This window comes from Cynoglossus semilaevis, chromosome 19 (genome assembly GCF_000523025.1).
Source record: "Cynoglossus semilaevis isolate Cse_v1.0 chromosome 19, Cse_v1.0, whole genome shotgun sequence".
NCBI lineage: Eukaryota > Metazoa > Chordata > Actinopteri > Pleuronectiformes > Cynoglossidae > Cynoglossus > Cynoglossus semilaevis.
In genome coordinates this window covers 5,871,863-5,890,976 of record NC_024325.1, presented here as the reverse complement: position 1 = coordinate 5,890,976, position 19,114 = coordinate 5,871,863, and the positions used below count along the sequence as shown (strand labels likewise).

At 40.7% G+C, this 19,114-nt stretch overlaps 2 protein-coding genes across 2 annotated transcripts; both read right to left on the bottom strand.

The window, feature by feature from the left end:
- Positions 1-497: 497 nt before the first annotated feature.
- exoc3l2a (exocyst complex component 3-like 2a) lies at positions 498-11,204 on the bottom strand. The gene is given in 14 exon segments (XM_025065847.1): positions 498-1,945; positions 1,948-1,967; positions 3,436-3,557; positions 4,406-4,561; positions 4,861-4,983; positions 5,375-5,510; positions 5,666-5,776; positions 5,953-6,053; positions 6,161-6,271; positions 6,359-6,473; positions 6,553-7,297; positions 8,210-8,427; positions 8,926-9,490; positions 10,956-11,204. Coding segments are annotated over 13 exon segments (2,787 nt in total). The 5' UTR covers positions 9,468-9,490; positions 10,956-11,204; the 3' UTR covers positions 498-1,658.
- Positions 11,205-12,205: 1,001 nt separating this feature from the next.
- ppp1r14aa (protein phosphatase 1, regulatory (inhibitor) subunit 14Aa) lies at positions 12,206-18,395 on the bottom strand. Its single transcript, XM_008332504.3, has 4 exons — positions 18,107-18,395; positions 14,598-14,678; positions 14,463-14,495; positions 12,206-13,554 (listed from the first exon to the last, which is right to left on the bottom strand). The coding sequence occupies exons 1-4, from the start codon at positions 18,287-18,289 to the stop codon at positions 13,375-13,377; spliced, it is 477 nt and encodes a 158-aa protein (XP_008330726.1). The 5' UTR covers positions 18,290-18,395; the 3' UTR covers positions 12,206-13,374.
- Between the last annotated feature and the right edge of the window lie 719 nt (positions 18,396-19,114).

Here is a 19,114-nt window from a genome sequence, read left to right as displayed (position 1 = left end):
AAGCTTAGCGGCTACGGTACCTTGACTCTGAGCAGCAAAGGGGAAGTTCCCTCCTAATGCATAACGTAAACTTGGCTCCAATAAAAGCATCCGTTGGCACCTCACTGGACAACAGGAAATCTTTGTTTATCAAGAAACATCCCGTTGTTGGCCTGAGGGTGGGTGACCCCTCGCATGTGGCGGCAGAGTGACTGGCCATAGTCAAGCCCACTACCTCAGGTTTGTGGTTCCTGAAGATAAACAATAAAGGTGTGTATACAGCCAGTATTTGCAGCTCGGTTGTGCGTCAGATCCTCTTACAGTGTGGTATGTATTGTTTTTCAAATTTCTAGACATACTGTCTGACATGCCAACATCCGGGGGCCACAACATCTAATGTTAGAAGTAGACATAATATAAAAAAAATCCAATAAGAGTCATCTTACAAATGCTATTCTAACGTACAGTAGCTTCCATTGAAAATACGTATAAGCTTGCAATGAAAATGCAAACAAAGGTGATAAAAAAATTCTGTTTACTCCACCCAGTCAATGGGTTTTTATTACATTTCCAGCAACAATTCCAATTAATTCACAGTCAGAGTTCAACACATTTAGATTTACATATATTTTGCATATGCTTTTTTTTTACCAGAGAATGGCCACACACACACATATATATACTGTATGTATATATATATGGCTGGTTTAATGACGAATTAATGAATGTGACTTGAGTCATGAAGAATTCTCATTCTAATACCTGTTCTAGCACAATTCCAGTTTCCAATCAGCCATCACTCCCAGGGCGTCAGAGTGTGTCCATCACATTCCGTTGAAGCCTTCTCCTTCTCTCCTTCTCCTCCTTGTCATTTTGATGCCCTCAGTCTCACCCTCCACCTCACAACCACCTGTCAGTGTCTAGGTCTCTGAAGTATTATATCTGTCACTCATCATCACCAGATCATAGATTATATATATTAGACAATAATGTAGCCACCTGACTGTAAAATAAAGATCACTTGTTCAACATACTTTTCAGGACTGGTCTTATTTTGAATGGTTTTACACTTGGACCATACATGGTGTCCAATGTTAGCAATCATTCAAAAATACTTCAATCAACCAATTCAAACATACAAAGTACAAAAGAATCCTTATGTTTCCCAGTGGTATTTACGGTTTACTTCAGGGGCGTTATTTCAGAACCAGATAGGTACTTCCATTCCTGTAAATAGTCTATACTGTACTGCTAAAGCCAAAACTCTCCAGTGACCATCTGTCCATTACTCTGATTTATCTGAAATAAAGCCATTATTCCTTTACAAATCCTTAATAGTTAAATGGTGAACACCTTAGTTCATGTATGTAGAATGCAATGGCTACAAAAAAAAAACTGAAAAAGTTACATTTTAAGAACAGTCTTTTCTATTTGTTTGGAAGTCAAGTAAATAGGTTGCAAACTATAATGACCTTTGATAATATAGAGTCTCTTTCATGATAAGAATGCAAATGTGGAGATGGAGAAATATCAGTGAGCATGTGCAGTACAAGCAGTACCTGAGGTCATGTTTCCATATGTGACAGGTAACAATGTTTGGTACAGTTTATGGTCAAGGTGCAGGTACATTTTCTCACAGCACGCCTGCGTCCGCTCTTCTGCCTCGCACGCGATGTCGGCTAGTCTTCTCTGTGAGGTTTGTTCATGTCTTCCACATTTTCTGCAGGCTGAGGAGTCGCACTCCTGGTACTTCTGCGGTTTCGGCTCGGGCGGTGCTCAGCGAACCAATTGGAGACCGTCATGGCAAGGCGGAGGAAACCCAGGCTGATGCAGTGCATCTCTGACGTGATGGGGATGTCAGAAAAGAGGGCACGGTCCCGACACACAAGGGCACTTCTGCATTCAAAGTCTTTGACGATGTTGAGGATCTCTTGGCGCTCCGCCTGCCGCATCATCCCGCGCATGTCAGGGTGGAGATGTGCTTCTTCCTGTGCGGAGGAAGGATATTAGAAGGAGGATGAGAGGAAGGAAGACAGATGAGTGTTAAAGACAGCTGAATCTCAATGGTGTCATCAAATGCTGCAATGATTGTGAATAACAAAGTCTGATTAGCTCTGAGTCACAGCATCTGTTACTGGTAATAGACACACCATTTTGTGTCACTTCCAGAAAGGTGTCATAATGAATTTAGGAAAACTGGAAACTCAATGTTAGTTTCTGTTTCTTTTTTATTTTTACAACTGTCTTTGTCACGGTCTGCTATGTTACACTGTCATATTTGTCTATGGGTGACCGCAAAGGACAAAATGTTCTTCACATTTATATATTCTTCTCATTTATATATTTCAAATATTTCAAAAGTCATTGGATAACCTGATCACACTCAAACCTTAAAGTAAGGTAACCCATACACCTTGGAAAATGGACATCTAAATTTTAAATCTAAAATATAACAATTCTGTGAAGTGATATTGTAGCTACAGTATATCTGTGGTACACAATGTTTTCCATTGAAATATCGAAAAAAAATCCATCCATATCATTATTTCTTGCTATATTTGAAAATAAGATTTTTTTTTCTATTTGAAACCTCTGGAAATGTTTGGAATTTCGCTTAAAATAACCCTTGAAATGCCTTAATCATTTCCTTCACGGCAATGGAATTTTTCAGACATATGACTGAATAAATGGAGGAAGAAGAGGAGCTGACATGTATTCCCAGGTGCAGTCACATGACGGCTGTGACTGTGGACTGCGCTGTTGTTTTAAGAAGCACCCAGAAAACCGCAAGGAAGCCCGGCAGCTTATGATATCCCAAAATACCGGTAGGGGATGCCATGCAGTAAACAAAAGGGATGAGTCAAGCAGTGAGGTAGCATGTCTCCATGTCTGCACTGTTGTGTTTTGTTCCCCTCTTCAACCCCTCTCCCTCTTTAAGAGGCACCACTCTGTCTCCTGTAGGGTGGCAGGAAGCGGAAGTACTCGGCAGCAGCTTCCTGTCTGCTCCTGAGAGGCTAATGCGTCACATGCGATGGTAGTTTGCCAGCCATCACCTGAGTCTTGATCTGTGCACAAACAGCCCCGGTGGCTCTGCCCCCACACCCTCCACCCTACGAGCCCCCCCCCATCCTCCCTAAGGCCTCTCAACCTCATCCCTTCTCAAAACAGACCCGCGCTCCACTCCCGAAATAGCAGACCTAATGTAGATATGTTTCCGTGCTCCTTTTCCTTGTTTTGATCCATTGTGACACATGCACATAAAAACACACACACAGTCTTGAGTTTTCGCTGCTTGGATGTGTGCCAAAAACAGCAGACATATGTGTGGCAGTAAGCAAAAAAAGAAAATACCACCTTTGGGGGTCCAGCACACACATACCAGGTTTTAATGGAGATTTCCTGGTTACAACAAAAAAAGAATCCATTCCAACAGTCGTTCTGCAGTACAGTTCTCACCTTATATCTGGAAACTCTTTGACCAGCACAGCCACCTCCATCTGGATGGAAGGAGTGTCCTCCAGCAGAATGATATCAGCAAGGTGACAGATAACACTATCCAACCACGAAGAGCTTGAATCCTGAGGAGAAGATGAAAAAAAACTGTAATTTTAGACGGAAGTTTTTCATCTGGCTTCTTTTTAAATGAGTTTTTAACCAGTGCACTTGTTATGACTTATCGCTTGGCCTTTACCTCAAAACCCTCAAAGGAAACATGGATTAATACCTTCAAGTGTCAGAGGCCAAACATTTCAGGTGATTTACTGTATGAATAACAATACTCCACCTCTGTTTTTCCAGGACCTGTTTTTCCTTTATACGCTCAGGAAAGAAAGCTGAATTCCTTTGGCTCTGCATTCACTAAAAATAACGATGCCTGTTTCAGAGAGCCATTAAAATCTAATCTAATCTACACCCCCAACGCCAAGTTCCTAGTTGCCAGAGATACTACGTCCCAATCTTCAGTGAAAGAGTCTCCAAGGCCATCCCTGAGCCACATCAAAGCTAGCCAGCTGACAGGAACAGGAAGTTCCCTCTGAACACAGCGGCTTCCTGTTGTCAGCCGAGGTGACAGACACTTGTTTGAACTCACAAACACAAAGGGGGCAAATGCCACACTGACAAGCCAAGTTGTTTTACACTCTCTTCCCCTGCTGGGGTTAGCGCTAACGTAAGCCGGCTCTATCCATCTCCATCTCACTGACGGCAGCCATTTTTCAGCGCACACTTCTGTATCAACACAGTCTGAGTTATTTCTGACCTAGGAAGTTTGAGGGTCAGGTTCCATTCACACACACCAGCCGCTGCAGTTCCCAGGTCAACTCTGCTCACGGTTTTGAACAATCAGCATTTCAGAATTATTAATGATCACTGAAGGCTGGGAGTGGAACCCAAAATGTCTTTGTCCCCGTGTCAGGACAGGACTCACCAGATCTTTGAAGAGTCCTTTCAGCAGTTTGGCTTCATCTTGCAGGCGGAACGCCATCCTCTTCCTCATCTTGGAAGATGTGCAGATGACCCGTCCTCGCATGATGGCTCTGACATATTCCACCAGGACACGTCGATGCACTTCACCCACCAGAGTCTGTCAATGACACACAACAGTTTTTGACATGCTGTAACCTTTCAGAGAACAATGTTTTTTAACACAGTTTTAAAAATAGTTTGCTTAGTTTGTAGGAGAAGCTCAGCACTTCACCAGGCTGGAAATAACCTCGGTTTATTCTGTTGTGATTAACTGCTGGCTCAGATGCCTTACTAAATCCTAGATATATTTCTTGTTTTTGTTTAAACCATGTCACAGAGTTATGGTTAACCCTGTGTGTTTACCTGAACGACTGGCTCATTTATTTTCCTGCTACTTTGTGTTTATAAAGATCATACCTGATATGGTGGAGGGTCCATCCGTTTGAACTTCTTGAAGTGCTGTTTGATGCAACCTTCAATGGCCTCAAAGGCATCTGTGTTGTTTAGCCATTTTCTCCTAATCAGTTTGTCAAAGAAAGGCTGGAAAGAAAGATCAAGATGTCATTAATGGACAAATCTTAGATTACATTCAGATACGCACTAAAACAGAAATTTAGGTTTTTGAATTTCTACTTCCTACTTCCTTCCACGCACTAAAACAGAAATTTAGGTTTTTCAATTTCTACTTCCTTCAGAGTGAAGTTAAAGTTTAATACAAACATTTAATAGCTTGTTGTTAGCAGTGACTTTTGATGCATTAAAAAGTAATTAATGTATATGCTGCAAAAATATTATTAAACATTTACTTTTTTTAAAAAACATCCTTGAAAAACATAACTGTGGAAATAATCTTTCAGTTTGTAAGACTGTGAAAATCATTTAAATGTGGTAGGCCGTGTGGCATTATTAGGAAAAAAACCCTCTAACTCACCCTAATGTGTTCAAACAGTCTGTCGGTCAGAACCCTCACTGACTGATTGATGATCCTGTCCAGTGAGGAGTCGGCTCTCTGCGCCGCCTCATCACTGCCCTGTGGATCACACTGCCTGCAGCGCTCCACAAAGGATCTGGAAAGGATGATACCCAGATGAAACAATGTTAAGAATTATGATTAAGATTTGGGAAGATTTATTAATGTGAGGTACAGTGGTTCTCGATTAAGATTTGGGAAGATTTATTAATGCATTAATTGAGGTACAGTGGTTCTTATCTCTGTGTTTACCTGAGAGGTGGGCAGCAGTTGACCAGAGCTATGGTCCTGGACACGTATCCATCCCCTCGATCTCCAAATTCAGCCTGAGTCTCATGAAACATCTCCACTTTTCTCTGGAAACTGAACGCATACACAGGTATAAAGACAAACCCAAGACCTGTGGTCATATTACAAAGTAAGAGGAACTGGACAAAACCCATTTATGCACAGTAAGAATTGTCCATCTTTTGTCATCCATCACACTAACCAAATCCAACATTCATTTAGTCCTGTCTTCTAGTGGAGAATCTGCTCACCTGTAGAGAAATTCTGCCAATCCACTGAGGCTACAGCGAGCTACTCTTGCCCCAAGAAACTGGTTCACAGATGTTGATCTGTCCAAATCCACTTTTAGTCTCTAGAAATGTGAGGAAACGGATCAGAAAACATTATCTTGGGAAACTTACACCAAAACGAAGAAACACATGATGTCTTTTCCAGTGGTAAATGTGTTAAAAAGCGTACCTGGATGACAGAACGTGCTAGATGCGATTGATATTCCTCTATATGCAGAGTCTGAGCCCATCGTCTCTCCTCCTCATCTAGAATCTGGATAAGCTCCGATGTCACCTTTTCCTGGAATTAGGTTAGAATTTTTTTTTTTTTAAATGTTCTCTGACCAGACTTTCTAGCTAAGAAGAATAAGAAAAAAAAACATCTTACCCTGACAATACTGATGCAGTCTTGTTCAAGTCTGTCCACTGTGCCTTGAGGCAGAATCGGTTCTAGCGGAGTATAGTTGATTGCTGTGGATGTGCCAATGGTTCCAAGAACATCCCTGGTGGAGATTAGTTCAGATTATTATTGAGGTTTTTGTATGAATCTCCCCAGCTCGACAGGCTTCTCTAGCACATTACCTGTTGTAGATGTTGTAAAACCAGTCCAGCAGTGAGTAGACATCAGTGATCTGCAGAGGGCCATTGGTAATTGTGCGCAGACGTTTGGCCACGCCTCGATGGTAGCTTTCCAGGTAAACCTGGAAGGCAGCAAACTCCTCTGGGTAAATGGACACGGCATTTCGCTTGGCTGCATCCAGGTCGTCTACCATGCGGCTTCTTAGGCGCTCCAGGTATGAGGCTAGGTATCCAGCCTGGGTGTCCACCTGATTTGGCAGACTCCAGTCTGCGGCCTCTGCCACGGCTTGTTTCCATTTCATTTTCAGTCTGCGTGGACGCTGGCTGGACTGGGTCGGCGGGTCATCTTGTTCTGGCTTGGCTGTGTCTCTCAAGGCCCAGGCAGCATCAGCGTGCTCCTCTTGTTGGATCACCAGCACCACAAGACCGAGGCTGGGTCCAGCACTGGGCTGGCGTAGGGACTCCCTCACTACATCCCACATTTCTTTCTGCAGGGCCTCGTACAGGAGCTCCACATCCTTAACCTTTCGTCTGCTTGAGTCCAGTGTTGCGTTGGAGCTGAGTGAGTCATCCATGGATGTGTTGGAGAAGGGGAGAATTCCATGAGGCGTGCTGGGACAATGTGCGAGAGTGACAGTGGGAGAAGGTGGCAGGTGGGACAAAAGCTCACTTTCCCGTTCCAGCTCCTGAATGTGAGTGTCAGCCAAGAGGAGATCTCTGTGATTGACCAGCTGCAAGATCTCAAGCACTGAGGAACAGACAAATACATTTTTATTCATGTGCCACTTTCAATAAAAGGACAATTGATTAAGCACTCCATTGTCTTTGTGGCTGTGAGGTGCCTGTGCGTGTGCCTGACTGACAAATTGGGCTATTTGTTGCTCATTCTGCACACCATTCTATTCAGAGTCAAATCCCCTGTGGAGTTTTTGAACAGAGGTTTGGTTAAAACATCTACTCAGAGGACATTAAGGATGGAGGAAGCGTGTGTCATTTCCTCCTTTCTCACTCCTGTGGTGGTTGAACCCACTGACTCACAGGTCTTGGGAACTTTCCATCTCGTTGGGGCTGTGGCAGGATTTTAGAAAAGTCCATCTTCATATTTTTTTAATGACCAATTACAAAGAGAAGCAAACACGTCAACCGAAGGGAGACACACAGTCTAGGTCAAAAGAACATCTGGAAAGAGTATTGCCTTTTAGTATCACGTAGTATTCCAGGTGTATATTTCCAAGTTGTTTGCACCTTTCTTTTGACTTAGTGGCTTTGTAGAATTTACAACAAAGTTCTGAGTTCTAGAAGATGAAAGCTGAAGAGGATTGACAATTTCTTTTGAAATCCTGCATCTCCAGTAGACGCCTACAATTTAAATATAGCACGGACCTGAACAACTGGGAATCTGTGACATGTTTACTTCAGGTTTGAGGAAGTGGTGACAACCAAAACAGGATACTGCATTCATCAATATTATCCAAAGAGTTTAGTTGGAAGCAACTGGACTTGTTCTTGGAGCTTGAAAGACGTTTCATTCCTCGACTGAGGAAACTGATGAGGAACAAAACATCTTTCAAGCTCCAAGAAGAAGTCTTTGGATAACATGACCTGGATGAATGAGAATTTTCACAGATGTTTATGAATATTCTTATACTGGTTTTGATACCTGAGAGGGGCTCCCTCTTTTTTACCATGGGCTCCTCCTCTTCTGATTCCTCATCAGTCTCCAGGGAGGCCTTGTCTGACATGGAGTCCCTCGTCAGCTTGCCCATACTGACCATCTTGAAGAAAGAGGAGCGTCTAGAGGCTAGCGCCTCACTGTCTGCACTCAGGTCCCCACAGGGCAGACTTTCTCTGCGCTCCTCTTTACGTCGACCTGTAATGCTGCACAAGAGGGAAAAATAAACAAAAAAACAACATGAGTGACTGTATGATTGACAGATGCTTGTACGGCACACCATGATATGACCTAAAGTTTATTTTACTCTGTGCTCTGTTACAGTCTCACAACGGCTCGAAATACCTCTGTTAAAAATAGTTCCATTTACAGAACAGTGTAGGAACACAACATGGTGGTGGAAAACAAAAGAGGTTCCTTAGATCAACAGGCCATTATGACATGTTACATAATTTCTCAGGAAATAAACACACTATACAATCATATTTTCTGTTACTGTGTGTGTTACTGTGCAGTCAATGCAACGGTCAATGTAACTTTTGTTTTAGTTTGTTTCATAACTTGATTCTGAAGTGCCAAAGCTTGATCACAGATCTCCTGTTTTACTCTACTGATCTAAAACCTAATGTTTGTCTCTTCAGTAAAATGCATTTAAATATTTCTAAACAAACTGTTTCCCTTCTACTCTACTCATCTTTCCTCACCGAAGTAAGGTCATGATTCCCTCCGAGCCTCTGCGTAGACCTTTCTTTTTCTCTCTCTCTGGTGGCAATGTTTTCGATTCTCCGGGGCTGAAGTTGGGGTAGTTGCCCCCCCATACATTGCGTCCTGATATGCGCAGGCCTTTTCCCAGTTTTTCCAGGGTTTTGAAGGGTGACACGCCACAGATCCGCTCCAGGGTCCCTCTGAGAGGTTTGCCTTTAGGGTTCCCTGCCCCGTGTTTCTCAGCGTTCACCTCATTTTCCTCCTCTTCTCCGTCGCGCATGCTTCTGAGCTGGTGACCCTGGTGTCCCGTGACCTGCCCCATGATGAGGCCCACGTCACCCTCGTTTCTGTCATCATCATCCAGGTCCACATCCTCAAAGGGGTTCAAGTTCTTCTGCGGGACTTTAATGTCCCTCAGATCATTCAGCTCATTCAAGTCCCTGAGGTCCAAGTCCAGCCGGGGCAAAATGAATTCACCGTTCACCCTGGGGAACTCGTGGCAGCTCTTTGACCTTCCTGGAAGTTTCTTCAGTATTGGCATGTTTGCAAGTGATAGTTTGGAAACTGGAAAACAAAAAGAATGTGTTAAATTAAAACTTAACATGAAGACTTAATTAGACATTTGATTATTTTTAGTTTAAATTAAATCACACAACCAACATTTTACTATAGAAAAACATTAATTCAAAGTCATCTATATCGTATGGGATTCATATCTCTCCCCTGTTAAGGCTAGGCTGGGTGACCTGACACATCGTATCAGTCAGCAGACGGTTTACACAGGCGGAAAGAAAAACATCCTTTCAAACACTGCTTGCGGAATAGTTTTCACTCAGCAAAAAGGAAATAAGAACTCAAAATATTGATACGTTTACATGTGCAACTCTGTAGTCTGACATAAATATTACACCAGTTAAAAACAAACACTTGTGTCGGCCGAGTCAGAGAGGGATTTGATTTTTAGTAAGATTCAATGTGAATGAAATATTTCTCCCCAAACCGGGCAAAGACCATTTGATTCATTTGACCTTTAATTTTTTTATTAATATTTGCAGTAATTAGAAGAACTTTTAAATACAAAGCGTAGTTGTGTTTTTTATAATAGTAGAAATTAATTACCACTACATTACATTCGTACTATTTAGAATTGTATCATTATTTAAGTTATTGATTTAACTTTTTAAGTTTTTAAGTGTCATTACGGTTTTTATGTAGAGAATATATCCAGGCTAAAGAAAAAATAAATATGAATGTTTTCCAAATCAACATAAAATATACCTTAAATTTTAAAATAACAAAAACAAATATACTTTACCAGACGTCAGTTTATGTGTAGTGGATTTGAGCTTAATTTTCTTTAACAGACTCAGCCTCCTGGTCTTTTTATACTTAGACGTAGACGTGACTCACAACCCAAGTATGTACCAGATATGGACCAGCACTTAATGTTTATCACTTCCTATTAGCATATTCGGCAATGATGAATCTTTGGGGGGAAGAAATATTCCCAGATTACAAAACTTTGTAAAAAAGTATAAAGCACAGTTTAATTGAATTTCTCGGTTGGAATTTATGGGTTGTTTACAGGTTTTCTTTAAAAGTCCCAAATAGACAGTGTTTTCTTTTGTTTTTTTCTTTTGTTTTCTTAATAAAAAAGATTGAGAGAACAAACCTGAACCCAAGTTTAGACCTGGAACTCTGGTGAGTATTTTAAGTAAGGCATCATTAAAACAATGGGTAGGTTTTTCCTCGATTACAAAGCGGGTCATGAGAAAGGTCACTTACAGGTTTCATAGAATTTCTTAAAGAAATAAGAGTGAGGTCACCTGAGGTGTTAAATTAACAGACACCACTGATTGACACTGAATGTGCATTGATTAATTAAGGAAATTTAAAAAAAAAACATAAAAAAAGAGTGTGAGTACAGATTCTCCCAGGTCATTTGATCATGTGGCTGCAGGAACAACATGATCAAATGAAAGAGTGCAGTCCAGATGAACAGACAGTGGTGACAGAGGATGAGACTTACCTGATGATACTGCTGCAGCGTCTCAGTACACTGTCATCCTGGAGTGTGTGAGCTGTGTGAGCTGCCAGCTTTTGAGTGTGTGATTGTGTGTGTATTTGTGTGTGGGAGCAGTGAGTGTGAGAGCGTGTCTGAAAGTACTTGGTGACTCAAGAGAGCAATGTGGCTGCCTGTGGTTTCCTGAGCAGCTCTATTGTGGTGGAAGGTGATATGTTTTCCTGAGGAAAGGCCTGTCCCGTCCTTTTGCCCCCTCCTACGCCACATACCCTCCCACCCCACCTCCCAGTCTCTCAATCCCTAACCCCCCCCCACACCTGTGCTCTGGGGACATTTTTATTGCACCAATTTCACTATCTAAACAGTGAGAGGGCAAAACAACAATCAGCCGAAGATTTGCCCTGCAATGCTGAGTTTTCGTTCAAATTTAATCAATTTAATCATGTGCATGCAATATAGTTTGGATTAGTGTTAGAGTGTGTGATTAGAGTGTGAGTGTGCCCAGATTGACGTCTCTAACTAAGATGGTAAACCACACTACAATGACAACACACTGTCTTTGTCCTTGAAGATAAATTCCATCTGAACACCCTCTGCTCTTCCTCAAAGGAAGACCATAAGTGAACCAACCTGCACTGACGTGACAATCAACATGATTTCTTGTCTTTGCTTAAACCACCCCAAAACTCCAGCTCACTGCAGCCACGGCATGAACTTAAACTCAAAGAACCGAGTCACTGGAAGAAGCACAAAGTGTGCAAAAATGCACGTGCGTGTGTCCGTGCCTCAGGTTCAGACGTTATAAAATACATAATAAAGCAAAGCAACATTTCAACAGTACAATTCCCTGTAGGCCAACTCAGACATTTTAGCTCTTTTCTGCCAACCAGTGGACAGTCTGGGGAAGAACAGAAGAAAGAGAACTACTGACCAAGATATTAACCCCCCAACCAATTAGGACCAATTTATTATTATCTTGCTAATTTATTATTTAATAATATATAAACATTGTCAATGCTCTATTTTGAAAATACAAACATTAAAAAATGCATCTGTATGAAATAAGTAATTTTGTGATGCATCTCATTTTCTCACATTCTTTAATAGGAAAGACAAGAAAGGTTTAATTCTATTCAAGAACCTATGGATGTGAAATTCCAATTTAAAGGTCTACATAGAAGGTTCTGTCAATTTTGTATGACCCCCACAAAAACTGATGAAATCTGACTTCAGTTTTTTGTTTTTTATTTTTTTTATTCAAACCAGGAAGTTCCTCTTAGGAACAGCAGAGAAAAATTAAACTACAACATGACCAACTAGATGTTGTGAATTCCTACAATGCCACCATCAAGTTATTTAAAAGCCTGTTGGTGATGGTATAAAATTAACGACTGAATAAAGCACTCATATAGTGCATTTCAGTCAACACGGTTTTCAATTCATATTTATTTCCTATACAGATATTTACATAGAGACAAAGACAAAAGTAATTGTTGCATTAATAATTTATTACTGCATGACACACTATCAACTATGAACTCAGGGAAACAGATGTGAATTCAGTCCATGTGTGATAGTGGTACTTTACGTAACAACTATGCCATACTTAACCAGTGAATCACATTCAATATTTTCTACAGACTTTGCTCATTCACCAATCTATTCATAATAAAAATAGTTACACAGTCTACATATAGCAATTAATTATGGGGTTTTGGTGCACAGTTAGGGACAGTTTGTGAATTTACCCACTGTGAGATGAATAAAGGACTGATTTTATTTGCACACCTGAATGTGGGCCACATCTAACCCAGACAATACTGGCAAAAACGTCTTCAGCTATTAAACACAGACCAACAAACTAAATGTTGTTTAGATAGGTATGGCCTGATGTGGAGGTTAGATGAATGTGGCATCTATTTATAATTATACATGTGGATTAGACAGGCTTCTAATGTAGGACCAGAAGAACGAGCCGCTCACTAAAACTAACCTGTACATTCTAACACAGGGTCAACAGAAGGTCGTCCATATTCAGGATGTTACACGTGAAACAGCCACGTTTGGTTTCCCCAACACAGAAAATGGCTACAAGACAGTAAAATGCTGGTAAAATATATACATTTACATTACATGGCTGATAATACTGTCTCTGTTCAATATAAGGTGTCTTGAGTTATGGACCACAAACAGACAGCTGTGGCTTCACCAAGAGGTCAAGTCTGTGTTGACCAATGTGATGACCTTTGTCGAAAACCTCACCAAACAACAAACTGTGAGCTGTGTCTTTATATGGACCGCCGACAGGTGGTTATCAGCAAGGCTTGTACATGACACCTGTGACATACATGGAAAACTGATCTACCTCACCAAGCCCACAGACCCGTATGAAAATGACCTGACGTGATGTGGCCTGCGTGTGCAGTCAGAGGGTCTGGTTTTGGTGTCGGGTGTGGTGAAAATGATGGTGATGAGGGTTGTTGAAGTGGTACGGATCGTGACGGTAGTGGCTGTGAGTGATGGTAGGATGTTCAACGCCTTCAGTCTGTAGCTCGTCCTGCTTGTGGACGCCCTCCAGTCTTGTCAACAGCTCTTGAATGAAGGCCTGTTGGAAAGTGGAGATCACATGCAGAAAATAACACAAGGATATAGACAAATAAATAAACATGTTAATAAGGAAAAAGACTGGTCGAGTTCCGCTTGTGTTAAAATCAGTGATCTTGACATTACAAGAATAAGCCAGACGATGGCAGCATTTCCTTTCCATTACTGGGACACTACTTTACAGGACATGGTATTTTCTGGATGACATTGTAGTGGACCAACGTGGTAACTACAAGCTGCAAATTCTACTTTTTATTGAATTTTAAAGAAATTGACCTACTCTGAGGAAACAGTTTGTATTTGGCTTTTTTGAAAGGTGTCAAGACTGTGTGTTATTCCAAATGTTCTTTTTCTATCAAACTGTGCTAAAGCAGATCAATCCCTGCTCTGTGGGTTGTTGAAGAATTTCCAGTCTTCCTGTGTTGAACGTGAAAGAAGGCCTCACAGAGCAGCTGGCTCCCAGGAGGATGAGCTCAGAAGCCCCTGAGAGGAAGTTCCCACTTTGTCTGCTAAGTTCTGGTGTGGTTTAAATGTAAAGCTTGAAATTCCCTAAAACCACAGCTCAGATTCAAACATACAAGTGCTTCACTGTGGCTAAATATTGTTACAGATTACCAACTCTGAGACTACAGAGTCAGACAAGTTATAAAATGGATGTCAACAATTCATCAGTGGAAATAAATATTTTTTATTTATTTATTTATTTTTAGTTTGTCTGCTCGTTTCTATCTTTGACCAGACCACAGTGTTCAGAAAGACTCGTTGTTTGACCATTATTATGCTAAGAAACACAAAAGGCTGTTGTTGATGTTGTCAGACTGTGAAAACGGCAAATAAATATTTATGGATGTAAAGAATTTTACAAACTGACAGACGTGAAAAGTCTCATTTGAGGAATCACACACGTACCTCTGTGTTGTTGTTGCAGTTTTGAAGAACTTCCTGTCAGAGGAAACAGTTTTGTTACAATTCAGCTAAACAACCACTTTAATTTAATTTTTTTTAATCATTTACATACTGGCAGCATTATTATTTTTTTCTTACCTGTAACTTTTTCACCCTCATCTCGTCATTCGGCAAATCAATCAACTCGTCGATGTTTAACTCCTCCGGCATGTTGCCCTCCTGCAAACAACATGCTCAGATGAATACTCTCTAGCCAACGTAAACATGATCATTAAAAACCCAATTTTCAGGAGTTAAAAATGTGTTTAAAAATACAAGCTGTAGTTTGATTATTAAATATTACTAACGCTAACTTGGCAGCTGAATAAGAGAAACTTGAAATGCATGTAACCAAACTCCTGACTCCTATATCCTGAGTGTAAATACAGCAAATATATACAGTGTTAAAAAATGTCCTGTTTCCCCCATATCAGCTTTAGTGCCGTTAGGGTTTCTGTTTTATGAAATATGGCTTTAAGTAGTTAAAACATAATCCCCAGCGAACCTACAATTTGACCCTGCACAGATTGGTCATCCTTCAGTCAGTAATGTCAAAAAGAGACTCTCCACAAGACTATTCTATTGACCTATCAAGTTTAAAGATGAAGTATTACAGGTTGCAAATACAGCCTACATCAGGCGTGGGCAAATTTGCGGACCACGATTGTCCTAAAATTGAGCAGGGGGCCAGGTCAGGAGCAGATAGATGGACCGTTTGTGTAAACTGCAGGGAAAAGGCAGAAGTATAATGATAATATAAATAAATTATATCATTTGAAAAGGTTTGGTGGGCTGGATTAAACGGGCCGCATCCGGCCCTCAGGCCTTAGTTTGCCCATGCCTGGCCTACAATGATTTAAGCGTTCTTTGTCATTAAACCAACAGACGCAGTAGAAGAAGACACACGGTTATTCATGTCTACTTCCTTACACTTTGAGCAAAAATAATATTGTCATTATTCAGACCATGTGACAACCGTGAACAGCCTGCACGTCCACCTCCTGTGTGTTCAGACTCTGAACAACAACAACGCTCAGTCAGTACATTAACAGAGCCTGTTGTTCATGGACAGTCGGCCATTGTTCTGCTGAGAGAAGGGACGTGAGTTCCACAGCCTTCCACACCACTGCACTGTTCTCTACTGTACTGTCCTGTGGAAGCAGTCGCAGCTCTGGGCTTCATTTGTCCCCCCACCCCCAAGCTTTATCATTCGCATACATGTACTGTATTTGAAAAGAGGCAGAGTAATACTTCAGAAACAAGTACCACAATGCAATTTCCCTCGATAGCAGTTGATGGCACGTTACAAAGAAAACTGCCACAAAGGACAAAAAACATTTCAATCGAACTAAAAAAAAACGCTGTTTGTTTACGTTGTGAGATGACAACTTTTGTTGTTCACCTCACGCATCTGCCTTACATGCAGAAGGTCCTGGGTTCGAGCTCCAGAGGAACCACCATACTTGATGGCACCTCCTGTGGCAGCCTGTGTGTGTTGCAGAGACTCACTGTGAATTTGCCATATTGGGGGACAAATAAAGGACTAATATCTGTATTTATTCATTTTTCTTTTCTTTTCTTTCCTTTCCTCTAAAAGTCCAACCCATTTAAATCTGTTTCTTTGAAAACTATACTCTACACAGATATGAATGTGAGTGTTTCTGTGTGGTTGTTTAACCCAGTGACTGCTAAGATTGACTGAGTCCCACAGGCCAACCACCCGAGGAATGGGTAAGCAGTAGGAAAATGTATGAATAAATGTTCTGGGAATGTATTTGATGATCAATATACACCATCTTTCATCAAATACTTATATATACTGTCCAAAAAAAGCCTGTTCCCCTGAGAGAGCAGCAGCCGAACACTCTGCCTCCTCCAGGGACATGGACTATAGGCCACAACCCTCTCTTCATTTAATTCATCAGCTCACACTCGTCCCTCACTGTCCATATAAGGCAGAAACTACGGACATGGTCTCAGGGAGAAGTGGACAGGAGAGGACTACACATCTGTCTGGATCATCCCTGGCCTTGTAAGGAGAAGCACTCTGTGCCACCTCTGCTCTCTGCTAAACACGTCATACGTCACAGGAGGCCAGAGCTTCGAAGCTGCAGATGTGGCCTCGGCCAATCAGGATCACTGTCCTGCTGACATGGATGTCCAAATGGACAGACAGACAGACAGAAAATAGGTGACACATTCTGTCCATCTGCCCTCTGATGAGTTCAAATACATTTTAAACTGATAATGATATTTATTTATTTGTAGATCAATTTTAAAAAAAATCTTGATTAGTGATTTTATTTTTATAATTATTTTGTATTTGTATTTATTATTATTATTATTATTATTATTATTATTATTATTATTATTATTATTATTATTATTATTATTATTATTATTATTATTATTATTATTATTATTATTATATATTTTTATACAATATATAATCTTTTTTCTTCAATTTGTCTTTATGAACCTTCCCTTGTTTGTGTGCTACACTTAAAAAAAGTGTAGCACACAAAAAAAGCAGCTTTTATATTTCACATTAAAAAATTTGAAATAACGTTTCTCTTCTTTCGTGTAGTTTACATTTTATTTGAACTTTTAAGCCTTCTGTTAAGTTAGTGTTTCTAATCTCCAGTGTTTGGTCTTGGTTGACCTTTGAAACTGATGCTGGTGTTTCCACAGTTATAACTGACTTTGTTGTGTTTCATTGACTTTGTGCAACTGATATTGTTTGCTTCTTGTTGAAGAAGTTGAGTGGTCAGGTCGGGGAGGTCAGTTCTTTTCTTTTGTCCTGTAAAGCATTTTGATCCTCAGACTGTAAAATATGCCAAGATGACTTATGTTACAGAGAGACGTTTTAACGAAGGAAGTCAAAGAACAATAAAGATAAAGTAGTCCGATAACAAGCTTGGAGTCCACCAGGGGACTCAGGTGCAGTGGACACCTCCTCATATTGAAATAAATGAAGTAAATGTAATTATAAAACAACAAATTATAAAACACCACTTCTTCAGTCAGCTGGAGAAAGATGGAGAATGTCGGGTAACCCAAAGAACACCACCCTCACAGAGAAATACAGAGGGAGTACATGCTTTTACCTTTGTTTGCAACTAGGAATCTTGTAAAAGTAGAAAAGAAACTATAGAAAGAAAAACAAATGATGCTAAGATTCACTGGTCAACGGTGATGATCACAAAGAGACTCAAGTAAAACTATGTGGCCAAAAGTGGATTTTTAGGAGGAAGAGTGACGACAGAGGGATGGACGCAGTCGAAAGAAACACTGAAGCAACAACAATGGGACTGGACTGTTGTTGTGTTTGGACAAGCTGTGCTGAAGGGTCAGTTGAAAACATGTGCAACCTAAAGTTTAAAAACTTCCTGAATTATTATATTTTAGTATTCAGCAAATAGGGTACAGAAACCCCCTGAAATATAGATTTTTTTAATTATTATTATATGTGCAAGAATCAATCAAAGTCAAATCCTTAACCAAGCTAGAACATTCAGAAAATGTTTATCGCCACAGTAAACTGACATCTCAATGTTTATGACACATTATTTCTTCATAACAGCCTGCTGACCATGCTCCTGACCCACCTGACCCTTGTACAGTCTGTCCAGGCTTTCATCAATCCACTTCTCCACATCCAGCCTCCTCTGCAGCTCCTTCCTGTTGTATTTGACGGTAACCCTGGCATGCCTCTTGGGGATGTGACCACCATGATCCTGGAATTCCAGATCCTGCGGCTCCAGCTTGTCCCCTGTTTGCTCCTCGGCCATGTCTGCTCTGTACCAGTCTGACTGGTCTGTCTCTGTCAGGGACAGGAGGGGAGGACGGGGTAAAGGGAAGGGAGTGCATACAGGCTGTTGACCCCCCCCCAACCCCAACCCCTCCTCCCCACCCTCCTCCTGCTCAGCCAATGTTTGTTTGTTGCTTTAAACACTGATCGCTTGCTGAGTTAGATTTTAATATCTGTTCCACAGACCTTTAGACTTTTCATCTTTATCTAAACCTACTAACACAAACTCCCAAAATATCAATTTCTTCATTTGCGTGTGAACTTCATCTGGCTGTGCAGTGTGTGTGTTTGTCCAGGAAGTCAGGGCAAGAAATGGCAGCTAAACAGCTGTAGGTGTGGCTGCTCAGCTGCATCACATCAGGTTGATGACACTGATAACGAGCCTAAACTGTTTTTATCTACAGCAAAGCTGCTGATAAAAAAAAGATATCATTTTTTATCAGCACTGTCTTATACTAATAAATGAATAAATAATGTATTTTTAATAATTGTAATTTTTTTTTTTTTACTATGAAAACTTAGTGAATAATCTATTATACTCAGTACATGCTTTTGATTTGCTCTTCAAAGTACAATAAAAACATACGTAAACTGCTGTATTAGCTAAATTATCTCAGAAACTACATCATGCAAATAGGAAGCTACACTATTGGTGTGTGAAGTATCATTAGTTCATGTGGAGGATTACTATTGGATTTTAAGGAGACTTGTATAATATATTTAAGGTGACACATTGTGTTCTATTAAAATGCCTGGAGCTTCATGAAATGATAAACCTTCTCCCATAGTTTTGGACTGTTTAGGC

Bases quoted from the DNA above. Each gene is read 5' to 3' on its own strand.
- ppp1r14aa (XM_008332504.3), bottom strand. From the start codon at position 18,289: ATGGCCGAGGAGCAAACAGGGGACAAGCTGGAGCCGCAGGATCTGGAA. The intron at 14,496-14,597 runs GTAAGAAAAAAA...TTCCTCTGACAG, and splicing joins TGAGGGTGAAAAAGTTACAG to GAAGTTCTTCAAAACTGCAA. The intron at 13,555-14,462 runs GTACGTGTGTGA...ACTTTCCAACAG, and splicing joins ACTGCAACAACAACACAGAG to GCCTTCATTCAAGAGCTGTT.